General features: G+C 39.9%; 1 protein-coding gene across 1 annotated transcript; it reads right to left on the reverse strand.

Annotated features, from left to right (window-relative positions):
• Window positions 1-6,184: 6,184 nt before the first annotated feature.
• LOC139296257 (myosin-7-like) lies at window positions 6,185-17,188 on the reverse strand. The gene is made up of 37 exons (XM_070918623.1): window positions 16,988-17,188; window positions 16,750-16,893; window positions 16,460-16,616; window positions 16,345-16,372; window positions 16,151-16,259; window positions 15,935-16,027; window positions 15,772-15,835; window positions 15,586-15,684; window positions 15,381-15,484; window positions 15,149-15,287; window positions 14,932-15,050; window positions 14,693-14,842; window positions 14,427-14,597; window positions 14,007-14,334; window positions 13,772-13,824; window positions 13,036-13,241; window positions 12,404-12,527; window positions 11,979-12,115; window positions 11,339-11,594; window positions 11,008-11,250; window positions 10,645-10,821; window positions 10,419-10,564; window positions 10,251-10,341; window positions 9,757-10,146; window positions 9,525-9,651; window positions 9,329-9,447; window positions 9,051-9,247; window positions 8,782-8,965; window positions 8,529-8,694; window positions 8,320-8,444; window positions 7,908-8,216; window positions 7,612-7,815; window positions 7,222-7,518; window positions 7,007-7,111; window positions 6,809-6,904; window positions 6,569-6,703; window positions 6,185-6,310 (listed from the first exon to the last, which is right to left on the reverse strand). Exons 1-37 carry the CDS (start codon window positions 17,186-17,188, stop codon window positions 6,290-6,292), a joined length of 5,814 nt encoding a protein of 1,937 aa, XP_070774724.1. The 3' UTR covers window positions 6,185-6,289.
• Between the last annotated feature and the right edge of the window lie 4,169 nt (window positions 17,189-21,357).

Genomic DNA, 21,357 nt, shown 5'->3' on the forward strand with positions numbered 1-21,357 from the left:
GATTGCAGTGTCACTTAAATGTAGCCGTGAAGTTTACCTGAGGTGTTTCACTCCACAGGAAATTGGGATCTGTGCTATTTATATTAAGTAGACAGAAGCAAACCAAATGTCATATTATGCCATTATTTAATTAAGTCAAATCAAATTTGACAAGTAAAATAGACTGTCTATATATAGCTGAGAGTCATTTTAACATCTCAAACAAACACTTGCATACAATGTAGCAGTTTCTCACTTGAGTGGATGTTTTTCTTACCTTTGACCGTCAACCTTTGTCAAGTGAAATGATGGATCCAGTGGCTGACACCGGGGCTGCCTCTCCGTTAATAAAGGTTGTTAGTCAACCAAATATGGGGGTGAATATCAGAGAAATGGCATCCAGGTTGCCTATCACAAAAAGCATACTCCATATTGGGTAGAGCCTAGTGTTGCTATTTGTCGCTCTCACCTTGTGAACAACAGACTAATACGCCAGATGGGACATGGCAAAGAAAGGGAAAGGCAGGAGGTGGGGGAGCAGGGACAGGCTACAGTCTATCAAGTCATTCTCTTTGGTCCCAGTAAGTTATATGAAGTCGTTTTGGAATACTAATGAACAGTCAGAGTGACATATAAAAATGCTGTTAAAACTTAGTGCTGGAAATATTACTAGTTTCTATCTTTGTTGAGTATGCTACATAAAGCAATGATTGACAAAAAAAGGGCATGATTATAGTAAAAAGAGTAGGTACTATACTTGGTGATAATCTTAAATCAATCCTGATTCAGTTAACTCATCTGTATCAATACATGACCAACACATGATAGGACCTACTCACTGTATGCTCTATAACAACACTAACAAGGCATGAAAATCTCAGGAGGAAACAAATGAATCCAGATACTTATATACTTATATTAATGGCCACTTGCTGCAAAGAAGATTGATCCACTGTGCTTTATGATGATGAATGGCTTATTCATGGCAGACATGTTTTTAACACACACTGTGCCTCTATACTCAAACTAAATAAGGTAGGCTAGCAGGCAAGCAGGAGTTATGGGACATTGAATATCTCGAGATCTGAAGTTCAACAATAGTCTGTCAAGTGATAGGTGTGAAATACATTTCTAGAGGGAGAGTAAAGAGCTGCAGCTGTCGTCTACAGAGAGGCAAGACAAGGCCAAGGTCACAGCTGTGAGATCCCTTTATTATCACTCACCACTGTTCACACACACAGTATATGCCCTTAGTCTAACCCTGGCCACTTGGCATTGTTTCCATTTCTTTACCAACAATAGAAATGTTCAGAGGTCTCAAGCTCATATTTTGAGCGAGACACTTTTCAATGACCTGGAACGGGGGCCAAGACTTTCTCCACCTAAATGATACGTAGGTTTGAAGATTTTAAAAAGTTAAAAACCATAAATCTGTAGGAACTGTCACTAACAGTATGCTGTCCTAGGATGCCAAAACAGACTGCTAGACCCACAATACCTTCAGAATGGCGGGCGCTAAAGAATACCACTGTTGGAGAAATTGTTGCCATGACGTCTTTTATTCCTACCAGCATTCTGCAGTATAGTTAGGTTAGTGTAGGTTAGTATAACTGCATGGGTGTTGGTGTACCTGTGTATTTATTTACGCAGGTATGTATATGATTCTTACTTTATGTTGAGTTGGCTTTGTGCAATTCACACTCACATACTCATGTATGCACATGTGTTTTTGTGCACACCTTGCATGTCTTTGTGGTGTCCTTAGTGATATGTAAAATAATCTGAATAATTGTATTGTAATTTGTAGTTGTACAGTATGTGATGTGTAATTGATGGAGGTGTCAGATGTTGTATTTATACCCTAACATGTGTCTTGTCCTTGGTGAAACAGTTTACCTGACCTATGCGTATAGCTTGATATAGATATACTTAAACTTTCAGTTGTCATCACTGGCTACAATCAGGTAAAAAGAAAGATTTGTGAGAAATAACTTAAATAATTATTTTATTTTAATTAGTTCAGCATTGGAAAATAGCCTTTATTTTATTGCTGCAAATTTACCACCATTAAACAACCACAAGGATAAGGGTGACAAAAAGTTAGATGTGTACATTCTAGGTTTTGCAGACGATGTTATCTTCTCTTTTCTTGTTAGGTCTGTATGGTAATAACAATAAAGATGGGGAACAACATGAAACTGAAATATTATGATTCAAAGGCTACTCAAACTGTATGATGACGCTTTAAATTTGCCGGATCATGTATTGATGGGTATGTATTGACTGCCAAGGCGATTCATTTTGAATTTGATCAACGGGCTTCGTCCGGCTCTGGAGAGGTCTACAAAGAGGCATAGGGCTCTGCCAGTGGTGAGGTTGCAGATCTTTCTATAACATCACAGCCTTGCTCCTTATGCAACCTCACAGAAGTCACCCAAGCTATCTGTACTCTGCATTCTAATCAAGGGTACAGGCTGTCTCATGTGTATTCTAAACACAGATACAGGCATGTCAGAACAAGTGCTGACTGAAGAATCGAGGTTACAGTTCTTGTTAGAAGTTAAGATACGAGGTCTGAGATAGGACACAGCCATGAGTTAAGGAATTGCTTCTGTAATAGGAAGATATATTTTTCTATAATTGCTATCTACCTATCTATAAAACTTAAGTTTAGATAGGACAAGCACTTTTCTGTAATGAGACCCCAGGCTTCTATCCAAACATTGCCTGCTGCAAGTGTCCTTGGCCTGCTCCCGTTGACATGGCATTGTTTTCTTCTCTTTATCCTTGAACACAAAGATAACTTGTGAAATTCCTGCTGGCTGCCTTTGGGGGCTTGGTGGTTCAGAGGACAGCTTGGGGGCAGCTTGTGACGCAGGTATTCATTTTTTCTTTGACCAGCAGCAACAGCTGATAAGCCCACAAGAAACCAATTATGTACTCTATGTACTGTATGTAGTGTGATATTGGATATTGTATCATTTATATATAGTAATATACTAAATTGATTTACAGAAAATTCAGTCCAAATTTTGAAAATTGCATGTAACAACTCAATTGTGTCATACCATGAAGAGCGCATCTCAATCTGAAACTTCCATGAATGATGGCAGCCAGGAGCTTTCTGGAACATCTGAAATCTAACAAAGCATGTTGGCCAGTAAGGCAACCTCAGTCATCTTCCTCTCTATCACATCACACCTCACCACGTCTTCCTCATATTTGCCTTCGTGCTAGAAATCTCATCTCCTTTACTTATCCCACAGTCTATTCCAGGCTTTAGCAGAGCATTCAGTCGCACATTAAAGGTCTCATTCCCAGCTGTCTGCGGTCCTTGTGTCTCTGACTTTTACAATCACATGAACACACAAGGGAAGGTGTGAGGCACCTTGCCTCACCTAAGTGTGAAACTAGAGCCACCAAAGCTATTGTTAGTATTTGTTCTTTGTTGTTCTGAAAGGTCACTTCTAAGGGCGTGTTGAGCTGTGGTGGAAGCCAGGAGTTGATTGTTCTCTTGCCTTGTCTTCTCCCCACTTATTCAGACTGTGGACCTCTGTGTGGACTCAAATCCTGCAATGACAAGGACATGGCGAAATAATAGAAAGGTACTGTTGACCATGTCAAACTTTTATTGTCTCCATTTTGGGATGCAAAACGTCTAATCTAACCCTATTTTGATTGATGAAATGGTATTGCTTGAATTCACTAGGTCTCTCTTGGAGGACTCTACCCCTGAGTGCACCAATTCCAGATTATCTGCTGTCAATCACACGTCTTTGTCAAGTCTGCCTCCCAGTGTTCCAAATGGCCCTCCCTTGTCTGGCTTTGAAAAGAAGATGCTTGTTACTAGAGAAAGACTGATCTCCACTACTGATATGAAGGTTAGTTGTTTCAACTTTACTAGTTTGGATCTTTTCAGTCTGTAATATATCAAAATGAGGAGAGAAACATTATGAGTTTCATTTATGTCAAAAGCAATGGTTGGGTCACCATTGGATGACGTCCAATTTTTTGTGTCCAAAATTTGTGGTCAAAATACTTTTGCAGTTTCTTGCTGGCCCATATTTAATTCTGCTTTTACTCAGCTTTTTCAGTGAGGGATTGAGGTATCTGTTCTCCTCATCACACTTAATTCTCTTTTAATGTATTTTTCACATTTTCATAGTCTGATTAAAAAAATTGAGAAATATTGCATTTGTGTTTATTTTGAATACGCATAAAAAAATAATACTTGAATTGGAAAGGTGCAGCATGTTCACCTGGCTAATGATGATGTAGTAAGTGAACATGGAGTAGTTTATAGTCACTCCTTAGAGCCAAATAGTTTTAGAGTAGAAAGGTAGGGTTTTTTTTAAGATTTAGTGAACATGGTATTACATTGTCTTCAGGTTGACATTTTAATTTAATTTAATTTAATTTAATTCACTTGTACAGTTGTAGTCAGTAGTCAGTACACATTAAATTGCATTCTTGTAATGCTTGAGCTTTGGAGGGCCAAACATGATGTATTTAGAAATACATAATAAATACATAAAAGAATAAATGAATGAATTAAACACATGTAGACCCCTTTTTTAGTTTTCAGGATCAGGGTTAATTAATTTCCTTCAGCAGATTTTATTTTCCTTAAGTCTAATTATTTGAATAAAACCTTTTCAGGTTTCACAGTTTTTGGTTATGGCTTTCTGAGGTGGTGGGGTTTGGCCAACTGCAATTTGTCAGTTTCCAATAGTCAAAAACAGGAGTAATGCTTGGAAATTGCTGAAATGTTACATAAAAAGGATGCTGCCTGGCGCAAAGCTCGAATAACTAAGTCATCTGCAGTTTGGACCAATATTTTGGTCAACAGCGTAATAGGTGTCTCACTGTTATTCGGAATGCCAAATCATTATTTTATCTGAAAGTAAAGGAAACCCAGCAACGTTTTGGAAAAATGAAACTGTTCAAGGTTCTACCACTATCTCAGTTGGAGAGAGAATACGTAATACATTCAACAAAGACTTTATTTCATCATGTTATATATTTGAGTGTTAACAAATTTGTGCCACAGGGTTCTATTCTAGGACCACTTTTATTCACAATTTTTATGAATTAGGTGTAAAAGTAAACAGTACAATTCATGTCTGTGGACGACAGTATTGTCTATACAACAGCGCCCTCAGGTGATTCAAAACTTGCATTTTGATTTCTGTGCTGTACAGCAAACTTAAGCTGATCTCAAATTACTGTTAAACTCAGATAAAACAAAATGCATGCTTTTGTTGTCTAAATCGACTAACAGTCACACTTTGAATATTACATGAATATTCTATTTTATATTAAGTGAATATTACTACTCTTAATGGGACACCAATTGAAACAGTACCCTCTAATAAATACCTTGGTTTCTGGCTCAATGACAAGCTGTGCTTCAAAAAACAATATTAATGAACTGACTCCTAACAGGCATTCCTTTATAGAAATAATGCATGCATTAGCCAGAACTGCAGAAAGCAAATTGTTCAGTCAACCTCTTTATCCATTATGGACAATGGTGATGTGATCTCGATGCACTCACTGTACCCTTAGGTTCATAACTGGGGAAGGCTTTAGAATGCATTGTTGTAGACTATATGAGAAAGTTGGGTGCCAGTCGTTGGCAGTGAGAAGAGAATGGCACTGCATTTATTTACAAAGCACTTCTTGGCAAACTTCCTGGGTATCTCACTTGTCTTTTTAACTATAGATCATTTTCACACTGCAGTAGGACCCAAGTCTATTTGGTCCTTGAAAATCATCATGTTAGCTTGTAAAATTAAACAAGCTAATTAATTTAGATATCTCTTGACATATCTCTTGTCTGACATAGAGCAGTGTGAATGCAAGTAGAATGATGTTGTCCCTGTTGATTGTTGATGTCCTCGGTTTGTTGTATAATTTGTTGATGTACACTGTAACTTTCTTGTGCTTTTATTGTTTTATATGTACTGTAATCAGGGTATCCTTGGCATTTGGCAATACAATACACAATTTTAGACTTTTTTTCTTTGTCACTGTGCATTTCATTTATTTATTCCTTGTTTATTGATATACTAGTGTAATCATTCATTTCTCAATTTATTTCAGAAAGTCGTTTATTTATCTAACTCATTTACTTTAGAAATAAGTCAAGTTCTCTAAAATTATGAACCACTAGAGCCTTTGTCAATGAAAAGTCAAGAGACCGTTGAAGATGCACATTAAATTTATTCTACGGAACAGAAAACAGGTTTAGGGAGACACCATTACACAGGCAACAGGTGCCTCAGAAGCGGTCATTTTTGACGAAACTTCACTCTTCATCAAGTCCTTTCTGAAACAAAAGAAAGAAAATACAAGATAAAAAGTGAGATGTGTTTTTGATCAAGTTGTATTATTTCAACCCTCCTATCTAACGGATTTAACCACTATGCCCATATTATTCGCCCTTTAGGGCCCTCAGAGGAATATTCTAAATGTCGTCGTAATAGCCAATGCCCTGATGATTGTCACTGCTAGGTAACATTTCTTGTGTGGGGAATATCGGATGATTTCCCATTTTTAACTGTGTGTACATGATGTGTATACTGACCTTTGACCCCACATCACGACTCTTGGCACGTAGCTTGTTGACCTGAGACTCGGCGATGTCAGCTCTCTCCTCAGCTTCATCAAGCTCATGTTGAAGCTTACGGAACTTGGTCAGATTGCTGTTGGCCTGTTCCTCCTGTAGAACAGACACGCCATATGTGTAACATATTATATCTGCTCAGATAATTCTTAGTTTCACTGGCAAGATGCAAGTTTGGCATTTGAATTTCACAATACTTACAGCGTCCTCAGCAGCCTTCTTGTACGATTTGACCTTTAGCTGCAGCTTGTCCACCAAATCTTGAAGACGTGCAAGATTTTTACGGTCTTCTTCTGTCTAAATCATTTAAAAACAACATCAAATAAAAATGTATATATATTTTGATTCTAAATGTAATTTTCATAGCATAAATAGACTTTGGTCCAGATTGATAGCTACCTGATAGGTGAGCTCCTTGATACGTCTTTCATACTTTCTTACTCCCTTCACAGCATCACTGGCCTTTTTTTGTTCACTTTCCACCTCACTTTCAAGTTCCCTGACCTGCAGGGTGAGTATGCAGTCACAACAAAAATCAGCCAACACCTCTATACTTTATATAGAGCAGCTGTTTATTTTTACATATATGAATGATACAGAGAACTTATACTCACCCTGGCCTCGAGCTTCTGCACCTGCTTCTTGCCTCCCTTCATGGCGATCTGTTCAGCTTCATCCAGACGGTGCTGCAGGTCTTTGATGGTTTGTTCCATGTTCTTCTTCATGCGCTCCAGGTGAGAGCTGGTGTCCTGTTCCTTCTTCAGCTCCTCTGCCATCATGGCGGCATCAGTAATGGCCTTCTTGGCCTTTTCCTCAGCGTTTCTGCACTCCTGCACCGCTTCCTCCACTTCAGTCTGAAGCTGGGATGTATCAGCCTCCAGCTTCTTCTTTTGGTTTATCAGGCTAGTGTTCTAGTTTTCCATAAATACAGTAGAATTTGCATTGTGAAAACAGTGAATGTAAAACAAACATGCTTGTACATACTGATAATTACTGTATCATACCTGTGAGTGCAGTAGCTGCACCCTCTCACTAACATCCAACAGCTCTTGCTCAGCAAGTTTGCGGCCTCTCTCAGTTTGCTCCAGAGCAACCCGGAGCTCCTCCACTTCAGACTGAAGCAGGTTGTTGCGTCTCTCAACAATGGCAATGTTTTCTCTCATATCATCATTGGTTCGAAGAGCATCATCAAGTTGAAGTTGAGTATCCTTAATGATGATAACCAAAGAATTTCAGTTTCAACTTCGGTAATGTGTGCAAAAGCAATTGGATGATACATTTTTTTCCGGTTCACACATACCTTCAGATGTGCGTGAACAGATTTAAGTTGTTTCTGGGCCTCAGCCGCCTGCCTGTTGGCCTGGCTAAGCTGGATCTCCATCTCATTGAGGTCTCCCTCCATTTTCTTCTTCAAACGGAGGGCCTCATTCCTGCTGCGAGTCTCGGACTCAAGAGAGCTCTGAAGATTATCCACAATTCGCTGTTGGTTTCTCTTTGCTTGCTCCATCTCTTCATCTTTCTCGGCCAGCTTGCGCTCAATGTCAGCCTTAATCTGGTTGAACTCAAGCTGGGCTCTGAGAATCTTCCCTTCCTCATGCTCCAGAGAGGCCTATCATGAAATAACGAATGAAAATGAAATATATCACTAGTTATTACTAATTACCAAAAAATGTTTGAGTTCATAAGATCCACCATCCAACCATTCAACATACCTCTGCTTCCTCCAGGGCTGTTTGTATCTCGGACTTATCTTGTTCCAGCTGTTTTCGAATCTTCTCAAGCTCATGAATATTCTTTCCACCCTCACTAATTTGCTCAGTGAGGTCAGATATTTCCTCTGAGAAACAAAATTAAATGTTATCAATAGTTTAGTCATGAAAACAAATGCTGCAATAGAGGCGTAAACTGGTGCCACCCTTACCCTGCAGATTCTTGTTCTCTCTCTTCATGGTCTCCAGATGTTCAAGAGATTCTTCATAGGAGTTCTTCAGTTTGAAGAGCTCAGTGCTCAGAGACCTGGCTTCCTTCTGAGAGCTCTCCAGCTCTGTTTGAGACTCCTCATACTTCTGTTTCCATTCTGCCAAAATCTGTGAGAGAGTTCACATTTTAGATAAAGGATCTGAAATATGTGTGCTCTGAAAGAGCAAGACTGCCAGATGGATTTTAAATTCAACCTTGTCAAAGTTTCTTTGCTTCTTGTCCAGAGCAGCAGCAGCAGCATTAGACCTCTCCACATCCACCATGAGATCTTCAATCTCATTCTGCAGCCTGTGTTTGGTCTTCTCCAGAGAGGAACATTTAGCATTCACTGCTTCAACAGCCTCCTCAGCATCCTGCAGACGCTGAGCCAGCTTCTTTCTATTATGATTATGATGGAATTTATTCAGGGTTCATTGTTTTTAAACTTTGCAGAGATATTCCCATGAAAATATACTTTACTCACTTGGCCTCCTCCAGTTCCTCAGTCCTCTGGATGGCATCGGTTTCGTACTTAGTTCTCCACTGAGCCACCTCAGAGTTGGCCTTGGACATGCTGCGCTGCAGTTCCGCCTTGGCCTCCTGCTCCTCCTCGTACTGCTCCCTGAGCAGGTCACAGTCATGACGAGCAGACTGCACTGCATGGGCTAATGCATTCTTGGCCTGAAATGAAAGTATATCTTAATGCTTCTCATGTACCAACATTTATTCTGTGCTAAATGAGGTCTCATTGCTATTTGCTACCTTAACTTCCTCCTCCAGTTGTCTTTTAAGGTCTTCAATTTGTTGAGTGTAGGACTGTTTCCCTCTGGTGAGTTGAGACACCAGGGAATCCTTTTCCTCAAGCTGCCTTGCAAGTTCACCTAATTGTGATAAAAGAATAAAATGAGTACTTGTACATAATGTCCCAAAGAACACACTGTTCAAATCAAATGCATACCATTCTCAGTCTGAAGCTTTGCTTTCTGCATGGTGAAGTCATTGATGGTACGCTGTCCCTCATCTGCCTTTGTTTTATATTCATTCATCTGGTCTTCCAGAGACCTACACATTTTCTCCAAATTATTCTAAAAACAAAAGGCATTAACACGTGAACCACTGAATGAATGAAATGTGTCTTAGACTAACAAAGCAAAATATGAATCAACATATAATGCATTAAAGTATTTTACTTTGGCCTTCACAATATGTTCCATATTGGAGACCACATCATCCAGCTCCAGTCTGAGCTCACTCTTCTCCTTCTCCAGTTTCTGCTTGACTCTCTGCAGGTTGTCAATCTGCTCTCCCAGGTCAGCCACGCTGTCAGCTTGTTTCTTCCTGAGTGTGGCAGCAGTGGATTCATGCTGCAGAGTTGCCTCTTCGAGGTCTCTGCGGAGTTTCTGGAACTCAGCCTCCCTCTTCTTGTTCATCTCGATCTGGGCAGCTGTTGCTCCACCGGCCTCCTCCAGCCTCTCACTGATCTCCTCCAGCTCTCTGGCCAAGTCTGCTCTCTGCTTCTCCACCTTGGCTCGGGCAGCTCGCTCTGCCTCAAGCTCTTCCTCCAGCTCCTCAATGCGGGCCTTGACCAAAATAAAAGTACATTTTTGCATTGAATGGTTATAAATTGTGACATTAGCCAAATGTCACATCCCTGTAAAGCAAACTTGATCTTATTTAACATTACCTGCAACTCCTTCAGTTTTTTCTGGAGCTGGGCACACATCATTTGTTCATCTTCTATTTTGCCATTGAGTTGGCTGATTTCAAAATCTTTCCTGTGGATAAAAAGGATGTAAAATGTACCAGCTGACACAAAGTTATAAATCTATATGAAGGGCAGTTTTCACATTACTTTTTCAGCCTCTCTTCGAGTTGCTGCTTGTCATTTTCCAGGTCCATGACACTCTCTTGAGCTAACTTTAGGTCTCCCTCAAGCTTCCGCTTGGCTCTCTCAAGGTCCATACGCACTTTCTTCTCTTGCTCAAGGGACCCTTCAAGCTGTGGGCCATAATAAATCACTTTTCTTTTTCAATCATTATTTGTTATATACAAATCCACCTGCTCTTGTAAATTCTTACATCATCCACTTGCTGCTCCAGCTTAGCCTTGGCCTTCGTCAGGCTGTTGACTTTGTCTTCTTCACTCTGCAGATCATCCAGTGTTTGCTGATGAGCTTCCTGTAAGGCTTTCTTTTCCTTGGTCAACTTAGCAATGATTTCATCCTGAGCAGCCATCTCCTCGACCAGGTTCTTCACCTATTGCAAAGAAAGTTTAAATTTTTAGAAAAAAAACCTTAGACCCATCAGCATTATGTGTGGCAATTTTCAGAAGTAATAATTTATATGGAAAATTTGCCATTTTGGCATCAAGAACAATCAGAGCAGCCTCAGAGACATTCTCTGTAAATACTTTACATTTATATCCTTTATGTTTCATTTTACCTTGTTCTCAGTGGCATGCTTCTCTTTCTCCACTTTAGCCAGAGTTAACTCCAAGTCATCAATGTCTTTCTTCAGCTCAGAACACTCATCCTCCAGCTTCCTCTTCTTAGCAGTCAGTTCAGCATTCATCTCCTCCTCGTCCTCCAGCCTTTCCGTCAGCTCTTTGATTTTTGCCTCCAGCTGAATCTTGCTCTTGATCAGCCCCTCGCATCTTTCTTCAGCATCACAAAGATTATCTTGCTCCTGTTTTTAATAAAAAAGGTACAGCATTACTCATTGGCAGACTTTGTTTGATTTTAATTGTATTTGTAATGCTGACAGGCAAACATACAGATTGAACTTGGAGCTGCAGGTCATTCTTCTCTTGGAGAAGAGTGACCATTTTTTCCTCTAATTCCTTTCTACGAGCTTCAGACTTTGCGTAAGCCTCTTTCAGTTTGGCAAACTCTTCCTTCATGTTGGCCATCTCCTTCTCAGTCTCTGCTGACTTCAACAGAGGTTTGATCTTGAAATAGAGCTTCATCCAGGGCCAATTCTTGACCCCCATGAAGGCACGGATGTTCCACTGGATCACAAGAAGCGCATCCCTGTGGACATTGAGTCATAAAGATATTGTAAGGCTGCAGAGCAACATTGCCTGGATACCAATTCTGTATAATGAGTTAATTTTCTGCAAGTATTGTACTTAATGCAATTGAATCTTTATTCAGTATGTACAGTGTGTCAGTCTTGAGAATGTGAAAGTCACTTTTAAATCTGTGAACACAGCTGGAAATGTCCTTGGATTCAGGAATGGCTTTGATTCACTCACTTAATTTAGTTTGTTCTTACTCTCTGAATTCTGGAGGATGTCTTTTCTGTGCTCCCGAGATACAATAGCATTATCAGAATATAGTGCAATGTTGATGAATGCCTAAGGCATTGTAATCGATTGGATATTCAGTATATTTCAATCAATTTAGTGCATGTACCTGCGTTCTACAATCTTCTGGAATTCAATTCTTGCCAGAACACCTCGTGACCTTGCCTGGATCCTGGTGATGATTAGAGCTAAACGGTCATCTCGCATCTCCTCCAGCAGACCAAGCAGCCCAGCTTTGAAGAACACCTGATTTTTGCAAACAAATTAGATCAGCCGTAGCAAGCACAAGATGCCCACGTTGAAGATGATGGCTCATGCCCAGCTCATTACAGCACGATTTGCATGTATATAGATAGTAATATTGTGAATGAAAGCAGTAGTAGCTGAACAAAGGGATTTACTCAACATTTGTCTGTAGTAGTCAATAGAAAACCACAAAAAATGCAGTGTGCCCCTGCGAAGTTCCTTATCACATTGGCAGAAATATATATGCTTTATACTATATTTGCCAAAATGTATTTCACTAATACTTACCTTGGTGTGCCCCAGTTTGTATTGGTTATGGTCTATATCCAAGGAGCCCAAAAGCTTCTCTGAAGCTTTTTTGTTATCAATGAACTGTCCCTCAGGAATAGCACTTGGGTTCAAAATGCGGTATCTTTGTAATGAAGATGAAAGATAATTTCAGTTTTATTTCATGTTGTATAAAATATCAAACTACCAACAGATGCCCAACTAAATAACTGTCTCATAACATATAGTAGAATCTATCATTGGGTGACTAATTAAAAGAAAAAAAGTTATGTGGAGAAACATAACAAATGCGTAAGGGGCAGGGAGATTCACAAAATGGTTTGATGAGTATCAAAGTTATGTGAGTCATATGGTCTTCACAGTCACCAACTCTCGACCCAGTTGAACACCTTTTGGAGATTTTGGAGCAACATGTTAGACAGCGCTCTCCACCACAGCATCAAAACACTAAATGAGAGAATAGCTTGTCGTCAAATGGTGTCCATCCCTCCAGCAGATTGCCAGAAATTTGGAGAATCTATGACAGGTCACCCTGAAGCTGCTGTGGCCACCCGTGGTTGCCCACCTTCTCTAAGAGACTTGATGTTGCTTTTTCCTTTAATTTTTCACCCATGTGTATATCTGACAAACACCTCTGTTTGAAATCTCCATAGAGGATCCTGTTGGGGAAGCCCTTTCTGCAGATCCTGATGCCTTCCAGCACACCGTTACAGCGCAGCTGGTGCATCACCAGAGGATTCTCCATGGCCCCAGGAGTCTTGGTCTCGTTGGGGATGATGCAGCGTACGAAGTGAGGGTGAGTAGACCTCAAGTTGGTCATCAGCTTGTTCAGGTTCTCCTGTGAGTGCACCACGTATGACAGAATTGATTGCCAATTACCATTATCATTAACAGTATTATTACTTGTATAAACATAATGCCATATAGTTAAGGACTCTTTGAGGACATTGGGCCTCATGCAAGAACATTTTCATTTTCTTATCTTAACTTTCTCTTACTTTTTAATACCATATAAGCATGCAATCTAAACTGCGACAACAATCCTTCATCTGTCTCTGCCAATATATCAGCACGCTGTCTAAAGACACGCTCTCTTCCAAGAGCCTGACGCACTGAGGCATTCAAAGGCAGTAAGTCAGCCATGTGCCTGTTGATGTCGTTAGGCTATATGAATACATTTAGAATTATATTATAATTCGAATTGCAAAGTCAAACAGGAATCAAAAATTCTTAAAATTCGCACACGACACTTCCGAACGAATCTGTTCATATGAGTGGTTCTTGCATGAGGCCGAGTGTTTTCTTCAGTCTGAGAAGAACCTCTCAATTAGCTAATGTATTGCAAACTATAAATTATATTGATCTTACCCTATGTAAGGCTGATACAGTTTGGAAGGATGAACCTTTCTTCTTGCTACCACCTTTGCCCTTCCCACCAGTCTCTTGAACTGAATAAAATATTTAGAAAAAAATACATATTGAGGATACATTTTAAGGTTTAAATATTATAGGTGACATACAGAAGAACAAGTGTGTGTAAATGTATTCAAAGTTTCTTCCTTCTACAGTTTAAGCTTTGTACAACTCTGCCACATAATGCTACTCCCTTTTAAATACAAACCTGAATCAGCTCCAGCATAATTTGCAAAGAGGGTAGCGAGCAGCTTAAGATTACATTTCTGATACAGTCCAACAACAGTCTCATTCAGAGGGTCCTTGTTCTTCACCAGCCAATTGTTGATATTATAATCAACAGTTCCAGCGTAGTGCATCAGGGCAAAATGAGCCTCTGGTTTTCCTTTGATAATTCTGGGCTTCTGGAAGTTGCTGGATTTCCCCAGATGGTTGTCATAGAGCTTGGCTTTAAAGGTGGCATCAGAGGCTTTGGGGAACATGCACTCCTCTTCAAGGATGGACATGATACCCATGGGCTGACGGGACAAACATGTAAAAAAAAATCTTTTTAAATACCAGATTTTTCTTCATTTTTATTCTTGAACATGTAAATATCCCAGTATCTCACCTTTTCAATCAGGTCAATACAGGCCTGCAAGTCCATACCAAAATCGATGAAGGTCCATTCAATGCCCTCTTTCTTGTACTCTTCCTGCTCCAGCACAAACATGTGGTGGTTGAAAAACTGTTGCAGTTTTTCATTGGTGAAGTTGATGCACATCTGCTCAAAGGTGTTGAACTGCAATGAAATGGTCCACAGTACAACCAGGCTTAATCATTTCTCATTAAACCAAAGACTGCTTCATATAAATGATGTATTCTTTTCAAACTCACATCAAAGATCTCAAATCCAGCAATGTCCAGAACACCAATGAAGTACTGGCGGGGCTGCTTCGTGTCCAGGGAATGGTTGATCCTCACCACCATCCACAGAAACATCCGCTCATACACTGATTTAGACAGTGCACTAACAGCATAATATACCTTAGGGAGAAAATAATTAGTAATATCTTTAAAACTAAACCTTTTATTAAATCAAACTATCCTTAAAAAGGTTCCCTTTAACACATTACCTGGGCAACATTTTGTCCCTTGGTGACCCACTCATTTCCTACTTTGACTCTTGGGTGACAGAGACCTTTGATGAGGTCAGCAGAGTTCAGGCCCATCAGATATGCAACTTTGTCAGCAACTGTTGAGAAATTGTGTTATTAATTCATCAATTTCATCACTGCCTTTCAAAGTCCTCATCTTTCTTGTATCCCTGAATCCTTTAGCGCCATTGGCTACCTTCAGTGCCATCAGCCTCTGCCTGCTCCTCCCGCTGCTTCATCTTGAACTTCATGTTGCCATGATGCATGATGGCTCCAATCAGCTTGTAAATGCCGTTCTTCTCTTCTTGAGTGAAGCCCAGCACATCAAATGCTTCCTGAAAAAGATATTATATGATCAAAAATGCATTTCTAGCATTGTAAGAGTTGATTTATATATTCATCTGGGTTGATTTGAAGATTCAGCTCACATCAGTGGCCATCAGCTCTTCAGCATCATTGATGGAGGCTACTGTTGTCTCTCCTTGGGAGATGAAGGCGTAGTCATAGGGGTTGTTGGTGATAAGCAACATGTCTAAAAAGATATTCACAAAATAGAAAATATTATTTTATGACACAATGCATGATACAGTACAGTAATAATAACCATATATCACATGTATATTATACACTTACCCAGAAGTTCAGGCTTTTTCTGAGACAAGATCTGGTAGAAAATGTGGTAGTCCCTCTCAGCTTTGAGCTGATAGGTCACACGAGACTTTTCCAGAAGGTCTGTCAGAGAAATAAGTTGTTATTGTGGTGCAGTGATAAGTTGATAGGTAATACCTTCAAATGTGTTAGATAAAGCATGTTACTTACAAGTTTCAATATCAGCAGAAGCCAGCTTTCCTCGGTTATCAAAATGAATGCGGATAAATTTACCCTAAGTGGAAGAGACTCATTCATTTTAGTCCAGTTGATTCACTTTTAATTAGAAATCCACAATTTAGAAATTACCATTTGCCATCCCAGAGACACTCACAAATCTGGAGGAGTTGTCATTCCTGATGGTCTTGGCATTACCAAAGGCCTCCAGAGCAGGGTTAGCCTGAATGATTTGATCCTCCAGGGTACCCTGATTTTGTCAAGCAAAGACACAACTTTACAAAATGTGTTTCAGCTTTTAGAAATTATTTTCAATTGTGCTTTACATGTGATACTTTGCGAAACATTCAGAAATGTATTTTGTAATACAGACCTTCTTTTCAGCAGCTGGATCTTTCTTCCCAGTCGGGACAGCAGCGATGCTGGCAAAGTACTGAATGACGCGCTTGGTGTTGACAGTCTTTCCAGCACCGGATTCTCCGCTGAGTAGAAGAGATACAGAAGGTTTTAGGCCAAGACCTATGACTCTTAACCACTGAAGAGGTTTCTGTTGGCTGTGTGACTTACGTGATAAGGATTGACTGGTTTTCTCTGTCTGTCAGTGAGAGAGATTTTCAAATTATCAGTAAAAAAAATGTAATGATGTCAGAGTTGAAGATGAAGGCTAAAAGTGATTATGTACCTGCCAGCATGTACTGGTAGGCATTGTCAGAGATGGAGAAGATGTGAGGAGGAGCTTCACTCCTCTTCTTCCCTCTGTAGGCAACAACCACTTCTTGGTTGTAGACTGGCAGCCACTTGTAGGGGTTGACAGTCACACAGAAGAGCCCAGAGTAGGTCTTTCATAAAAAGAGAAGGGTTACAAATAGGAAGAGGATAACATAATGTCTTACATAGTCATAAGTATGTTGCTTATTAACTGATGCTTTATCAATGAAGATAAGGTTTTAAGTCATGGTTTTATTGGCTCACATAGATCATCCATGCTGCATAACGCTCTTTGAGGTTAAACAGCACAGCGGGCTCATGGAGGAAGGTGAACATCGCCATGTCTTCGATTTTATCAAACTTTGGCGGGTTCTGAGGGTGTACATCACAATCCTTCACCGTGACAGTCTGCAGAAAGAAAATCATATATTTTACAGTCACACTGACCAAAAAACGAAATATGCACATCAGCACTCTCCTGCAGAACCTAACATGTATCTACCTTTCCGAGTTCAGTCTGAGCAGTGACTTTGTCACCGTCACGACTGGTGATGGAAGCTTTGACGTACTCAACCTCAGGGTCAGGAACAAAGCACTCCTTCTTCATGTCAAATATACGAGTCTGGGCCTCCAGACGCTCCCTGTCTGACTTCCTCAGAAAAGGAGCAGCACCCCCAAACTCTTTCATGGCAGCGTCACCCATTTTTCAACCTGTTACGGATTTACAAACGCTGAGCCATTACTGATGATAGTATTAACATTAACATAAAGCAGCACGGTGCATTCAGAATTATTCTATAATATGTAAAACAGAACTTTTCGTAAATTAGCCATCAGTATACCACATGTGCAATAACGACAAGGTATGTAGTACTACCTTACCACAGTACTATCTGTGCAAGCTGTCTCTTTAGCATGGAAATGACTTTGATCTATTAATGATGTAACAATTCAATTTCAACAACTGTACATAAAAAAGCAAAATGTACTGTGAGTCCTGACTGAAGTTGAGGGTATTGCAGCCATGACTCTTAGTTAAATAGATAGAATCAAAAGTGGGTATTACCTAGGGTGGGTTGGAATCCAAAGGAGACCAGGGTCAGTCACGGTCTTGCTATTCAAACCAGATAACAAAGCAAAACATGATTCCATTACAACTACCATACCACCTGCAAAGAACATGGTATATATGTGAGCTATAGCACTAAAACTTTACACCAAAATATTTTAGAGCTGAGGCTGCTAATGGCAAGACATCTGTCACGTTTCGATTTCCCATACCACTGATGTAAATGTTTTGCTTACCTTTGACTCTCAACCTTCAATCCTCAACCTTCAATCAAGCGATGAGCTCCGTAGCGGACAGCAGCCCTCCCTCCATTAATAAAGGTTGCTCATCCGCCAAATATGGGGTGAATTTTTGGAGAAAGGTTGCACATTAAAAAAAGCGTTCTCCTAATTGGGCGGGATGTACTGCTGCTATTTGGTGCTTTCACCTTGTGACAAACAAGGCGAGGACAATACATGGTACAAAGAAAGGGGAGGGCAAGAGGTGGGGATCAGGGACAGGCTTGATATCAAGTGACTGATTTTATTCATATGAATCATAACAGGGCATTTCATGTGATTTCTTACTAGCTACTGACTCAATGACATCCGTTGAGTGTGATTTCATTGTTTCAATATTTAAATTTGTCTGCGGACTGTCTGCTGTGTGTAGATTTGTTTGTATGTGAATTAAAGCACAACCGAGTTATACAACAGGATCCACTGTCTTTTCCATGATTCTTCCTTTCCTCCCAACAGCACCAGTCAATTCACTGTCCCTATTTTACACTATCCCTATTCCAAACAGAAGGGCGATAGACAAGCGAGGTTAATGGCTCAGTAAGACTGATTTGTTCTTCAAACGCTGTGCTTGAGAACAGCTCTGGACTTGTCATTTTAAGTCAAAAAGATAAAGTTCAGCGAAGGGCAGTCATGTGAAAGGTGGTGAAATGCGTTTCTACAGCCTCTCCTGAGACAACAACGTGTTGCAGCTGTTCTCGATGCGAGAGCTAAGGTCAGGGGCTTTAAATTATCACTCACCACCGTTCTGCCCAGCTAGGTCGATACCCTCTGTCTCATGGTGCCGTCACGGCATTGTTCCCTTTCCTTTGGCCTTGAGGACAAAGATAACCCTGTGAAATTCTTGTCTGGATTTTTTCTCCCTGATTGAGAAGGGCAGCCTTTGAGGGTGCAGTCTCTGATGTCATGATGGATGAGGGATAACAGGTGCATGGCACTGAAAATATACCTAGAAACCTCCATTTATTCTAGTTTTTCATTATTTATTCCATCATGGAATGTAATTATTAGATGCTGGTTGTTTGAATCCATGCAGTATACGCAAATTTCCTTCTGACTCCCTACCATAGCCTTTTCTCTTTATGGGACATCAATCGAAAACACCGTTAAGTGAACACTGCTTGTTGTTTTTCCTTCATTCATGGAATACAGTCAGCTATTGTTTCTCCTGTAAATGAGAATGATGAGTGCTGAGCAACTTTCCAATGGACCTTGCGAGAGTTAATCAGAATTTGCTTTCAAATTGTCTGACTCATTCACATTCTCAGCTCTTTAAATCCACGCGGAGGTCTGTTTTGTGGCCCCTTCCTGGCTTCCATCCCCTTCTCGCCAATTGTAAGGCCAATTGTTGGTGGCTAACATCTTTGACGGAAAGAACGAATGGTGTCACCTTGAGATGCTATTGCTGGTGCTGCTAATTAACAAATAGCGCTGAAGTATTTCTAAACATCACAGTTGACACAGAGAAGCCTGCAGCACAAAGCAAAAAGGTTGTTAAATCTTAAAGGGTCAGCAGGAAGAACAAAGCCCGGGATTACGTCGCTTTGTTAGTGTTAGAGTGTGGATGACAAAGAATAACACTGTGCAATTTATTTATTATCTTGTAATCTCTCTGCAAATATCTAGAACCCTTGATGGACAGGGCCATGTGAGATCAAGGTCAGCATGCAGTGCTGGACAAGTGCCCCGCTGATATCCACCCTTCACTTGGCTCCCTCTGACAGTGCAACAACCTGAGCATCAGTCCCTCCTTGGTGCTGCTGCTGCAGAAGAATGAGGTACGGTAAGCCTGCCAGCTAGATTCGGCTAGAAGGTAGATTTAGTGTAACCAATGCTGATAAAAATTCAGCTTAGTGTAATTAGTTACCACATTTTAGTTTCAGCTTTTTATCCGTTTATATTGTATTTTGTTTAACTTTGAATGAGTAATGATTGCATGCTAGCCTCAGCAATAATCAACACACTGTTATATTGTTTTACTGCATGTAGCATAATGTGGCTGGGCAATGTGGTTTTAAATTAATGCAGCGTTATTAAAATTGATATTTTTTACAATATTGACGTATATGAATACCATATGGCAAATGTTAATTGGACTGGTGTTCAAACCAATGAGCTACGTTCCCCTATCATGCATTACATGAAGGCCAGCTCTTCATGCATGCATGTGTAATCCAAAGTGCAGCTTGCTCTGAATCCTGAATTTGTGGAACAATAACATGATAACATTATATCATCATGATATCATTCTGTTGAAATTTGAAAAATTGGCTAGAACAATATCAGTGAATTATACTGTATATTTTTGCGTTATGTCAAAACCTCCTAAAATGTATCACTGTAAAAAAATAACGTGTCTAATACTCTAATATGTTACAGAACACATAGGTAGAGGTATGATCGGTTACCTGTAATTAGGTTGCTTAAAGTGAACAACCATCTGAATACACTGAACATGTAAAATGACAGTGGAAATCCAGAGGCAAAAAAAACACTGATTGACCCGCAGCCATTTTTACACATTTTCAAAGTTCAGGCCACCACCCAGTCATATTAGATTCATCAATATTACATTCATACAAAAAAAAAAATACTGCGGCATCTGCTACATCTACATCTAAAGAGTAAAGCTAAAGCAGTTTTTTCTAACTAATAAAACACAGCACTTTTCCTTTGTTTTTAGAATTGAGTGTCAGTATTTTGACACAAGGCAGAATAAGGCAAGATGGATGCACCTTTGCAAAGAAAATTACACTTTATTCGAGGAAATTCTTGAACGTGTTGATTTGTGTTGGACACAGGTGAAGCGGTTATTCTGGCAGTTATTCTTTTAACTTTTAGATTTGAAAGATTTTAGGTCTGTACAACTTGTTAAGATCAAATATTTTGTGCAGCGTTTGCGTTATTGCTACACTCTCGGGCCTGTTCATGTTGCACCCGCTAACGTGACACCCCAGACCATTTGGTGGAAGCCTATTAATAGCACTTCTGTTAATGGTAGCACCATAAAGGGATTCTATTGTTCTACAGTGTTGACCGGGGTGTAAGTCATTTTCAGGCTGGGCTCGACCACTGTGGCTTTTTAAAGGCCAAGGTTTATCATGGGCAGAGTTAAGAAACCTCCCAAAACGGCATTTAGACAATCATGAGCTACTTTCCACTGAAAACATTTCTTTGAGAGCCATTTACATTTGCTTTTTTTTTTTTGCTCCGGTCAGGAAAGGACCTTTACTAACCGATATACAGTATTCCATCTATTGTCAACCTGATGTATCACATACTGTATATGCCCCTACCTAAACATAACTGTCTAGTTTTACAGTAAGTAGTTATAAGTTGTTTGGGCTGGAAAAAGAATGACAAAATACTACAATCTGACTAACTAAGTAATGGATCTATTAGCATTCATGGGTGACAGTAAAATAGTAACAATAGAAAGTCAGAGAAAAGTTCAGAATGTCAGCACAAGGTGGCAGGAGTGACCGGCCTAACATTAGTAACCCTTGTGAAAGTGAACAAATCAGT

The sequence above is a fragment of the Enoplosus armatus genome, chromosome 14 (genome assembly GCF_043641665.1).
Source record: "Enoplosus armatus isolate fEnoArm2 chromosome 14, fEnoArm2.hap1, whole genome shotgun sequence".
Classification (NCBI taxonomy): domain Eukaryota; kingdom Metazoa; phylum Chordata; class Actinopteri; order Centrarchiformes; family Enoplosidae; genus Enoplosus; species Enoplosus armatus.

Bases quoted from the DNA above. Each gene is read 5' to 3' on its own strand.
- LOC139296257 (XM_070918623.1), bottom strand. From the start codon at position 17,188: ATGGGTGACGCTGCCATGAAAGAGTTTGGGGGTGCTGCTCCTTTTCTG. The intron at 12,528-13,035 runs GTGTTTGTCAGA...TTCATTACAAAG, and splicing joins TATGGAGATTTCAAACAGAG to ATACCGCATTTTGAACCCAA. The intron at 7,112-7,221 runs GTGAGTATAAGT...CTCACCCTGCAG, and splicing joins TGCAGAAGCTCGAGGCCAGG to GTCAGGGAACTTGAAAGTGA.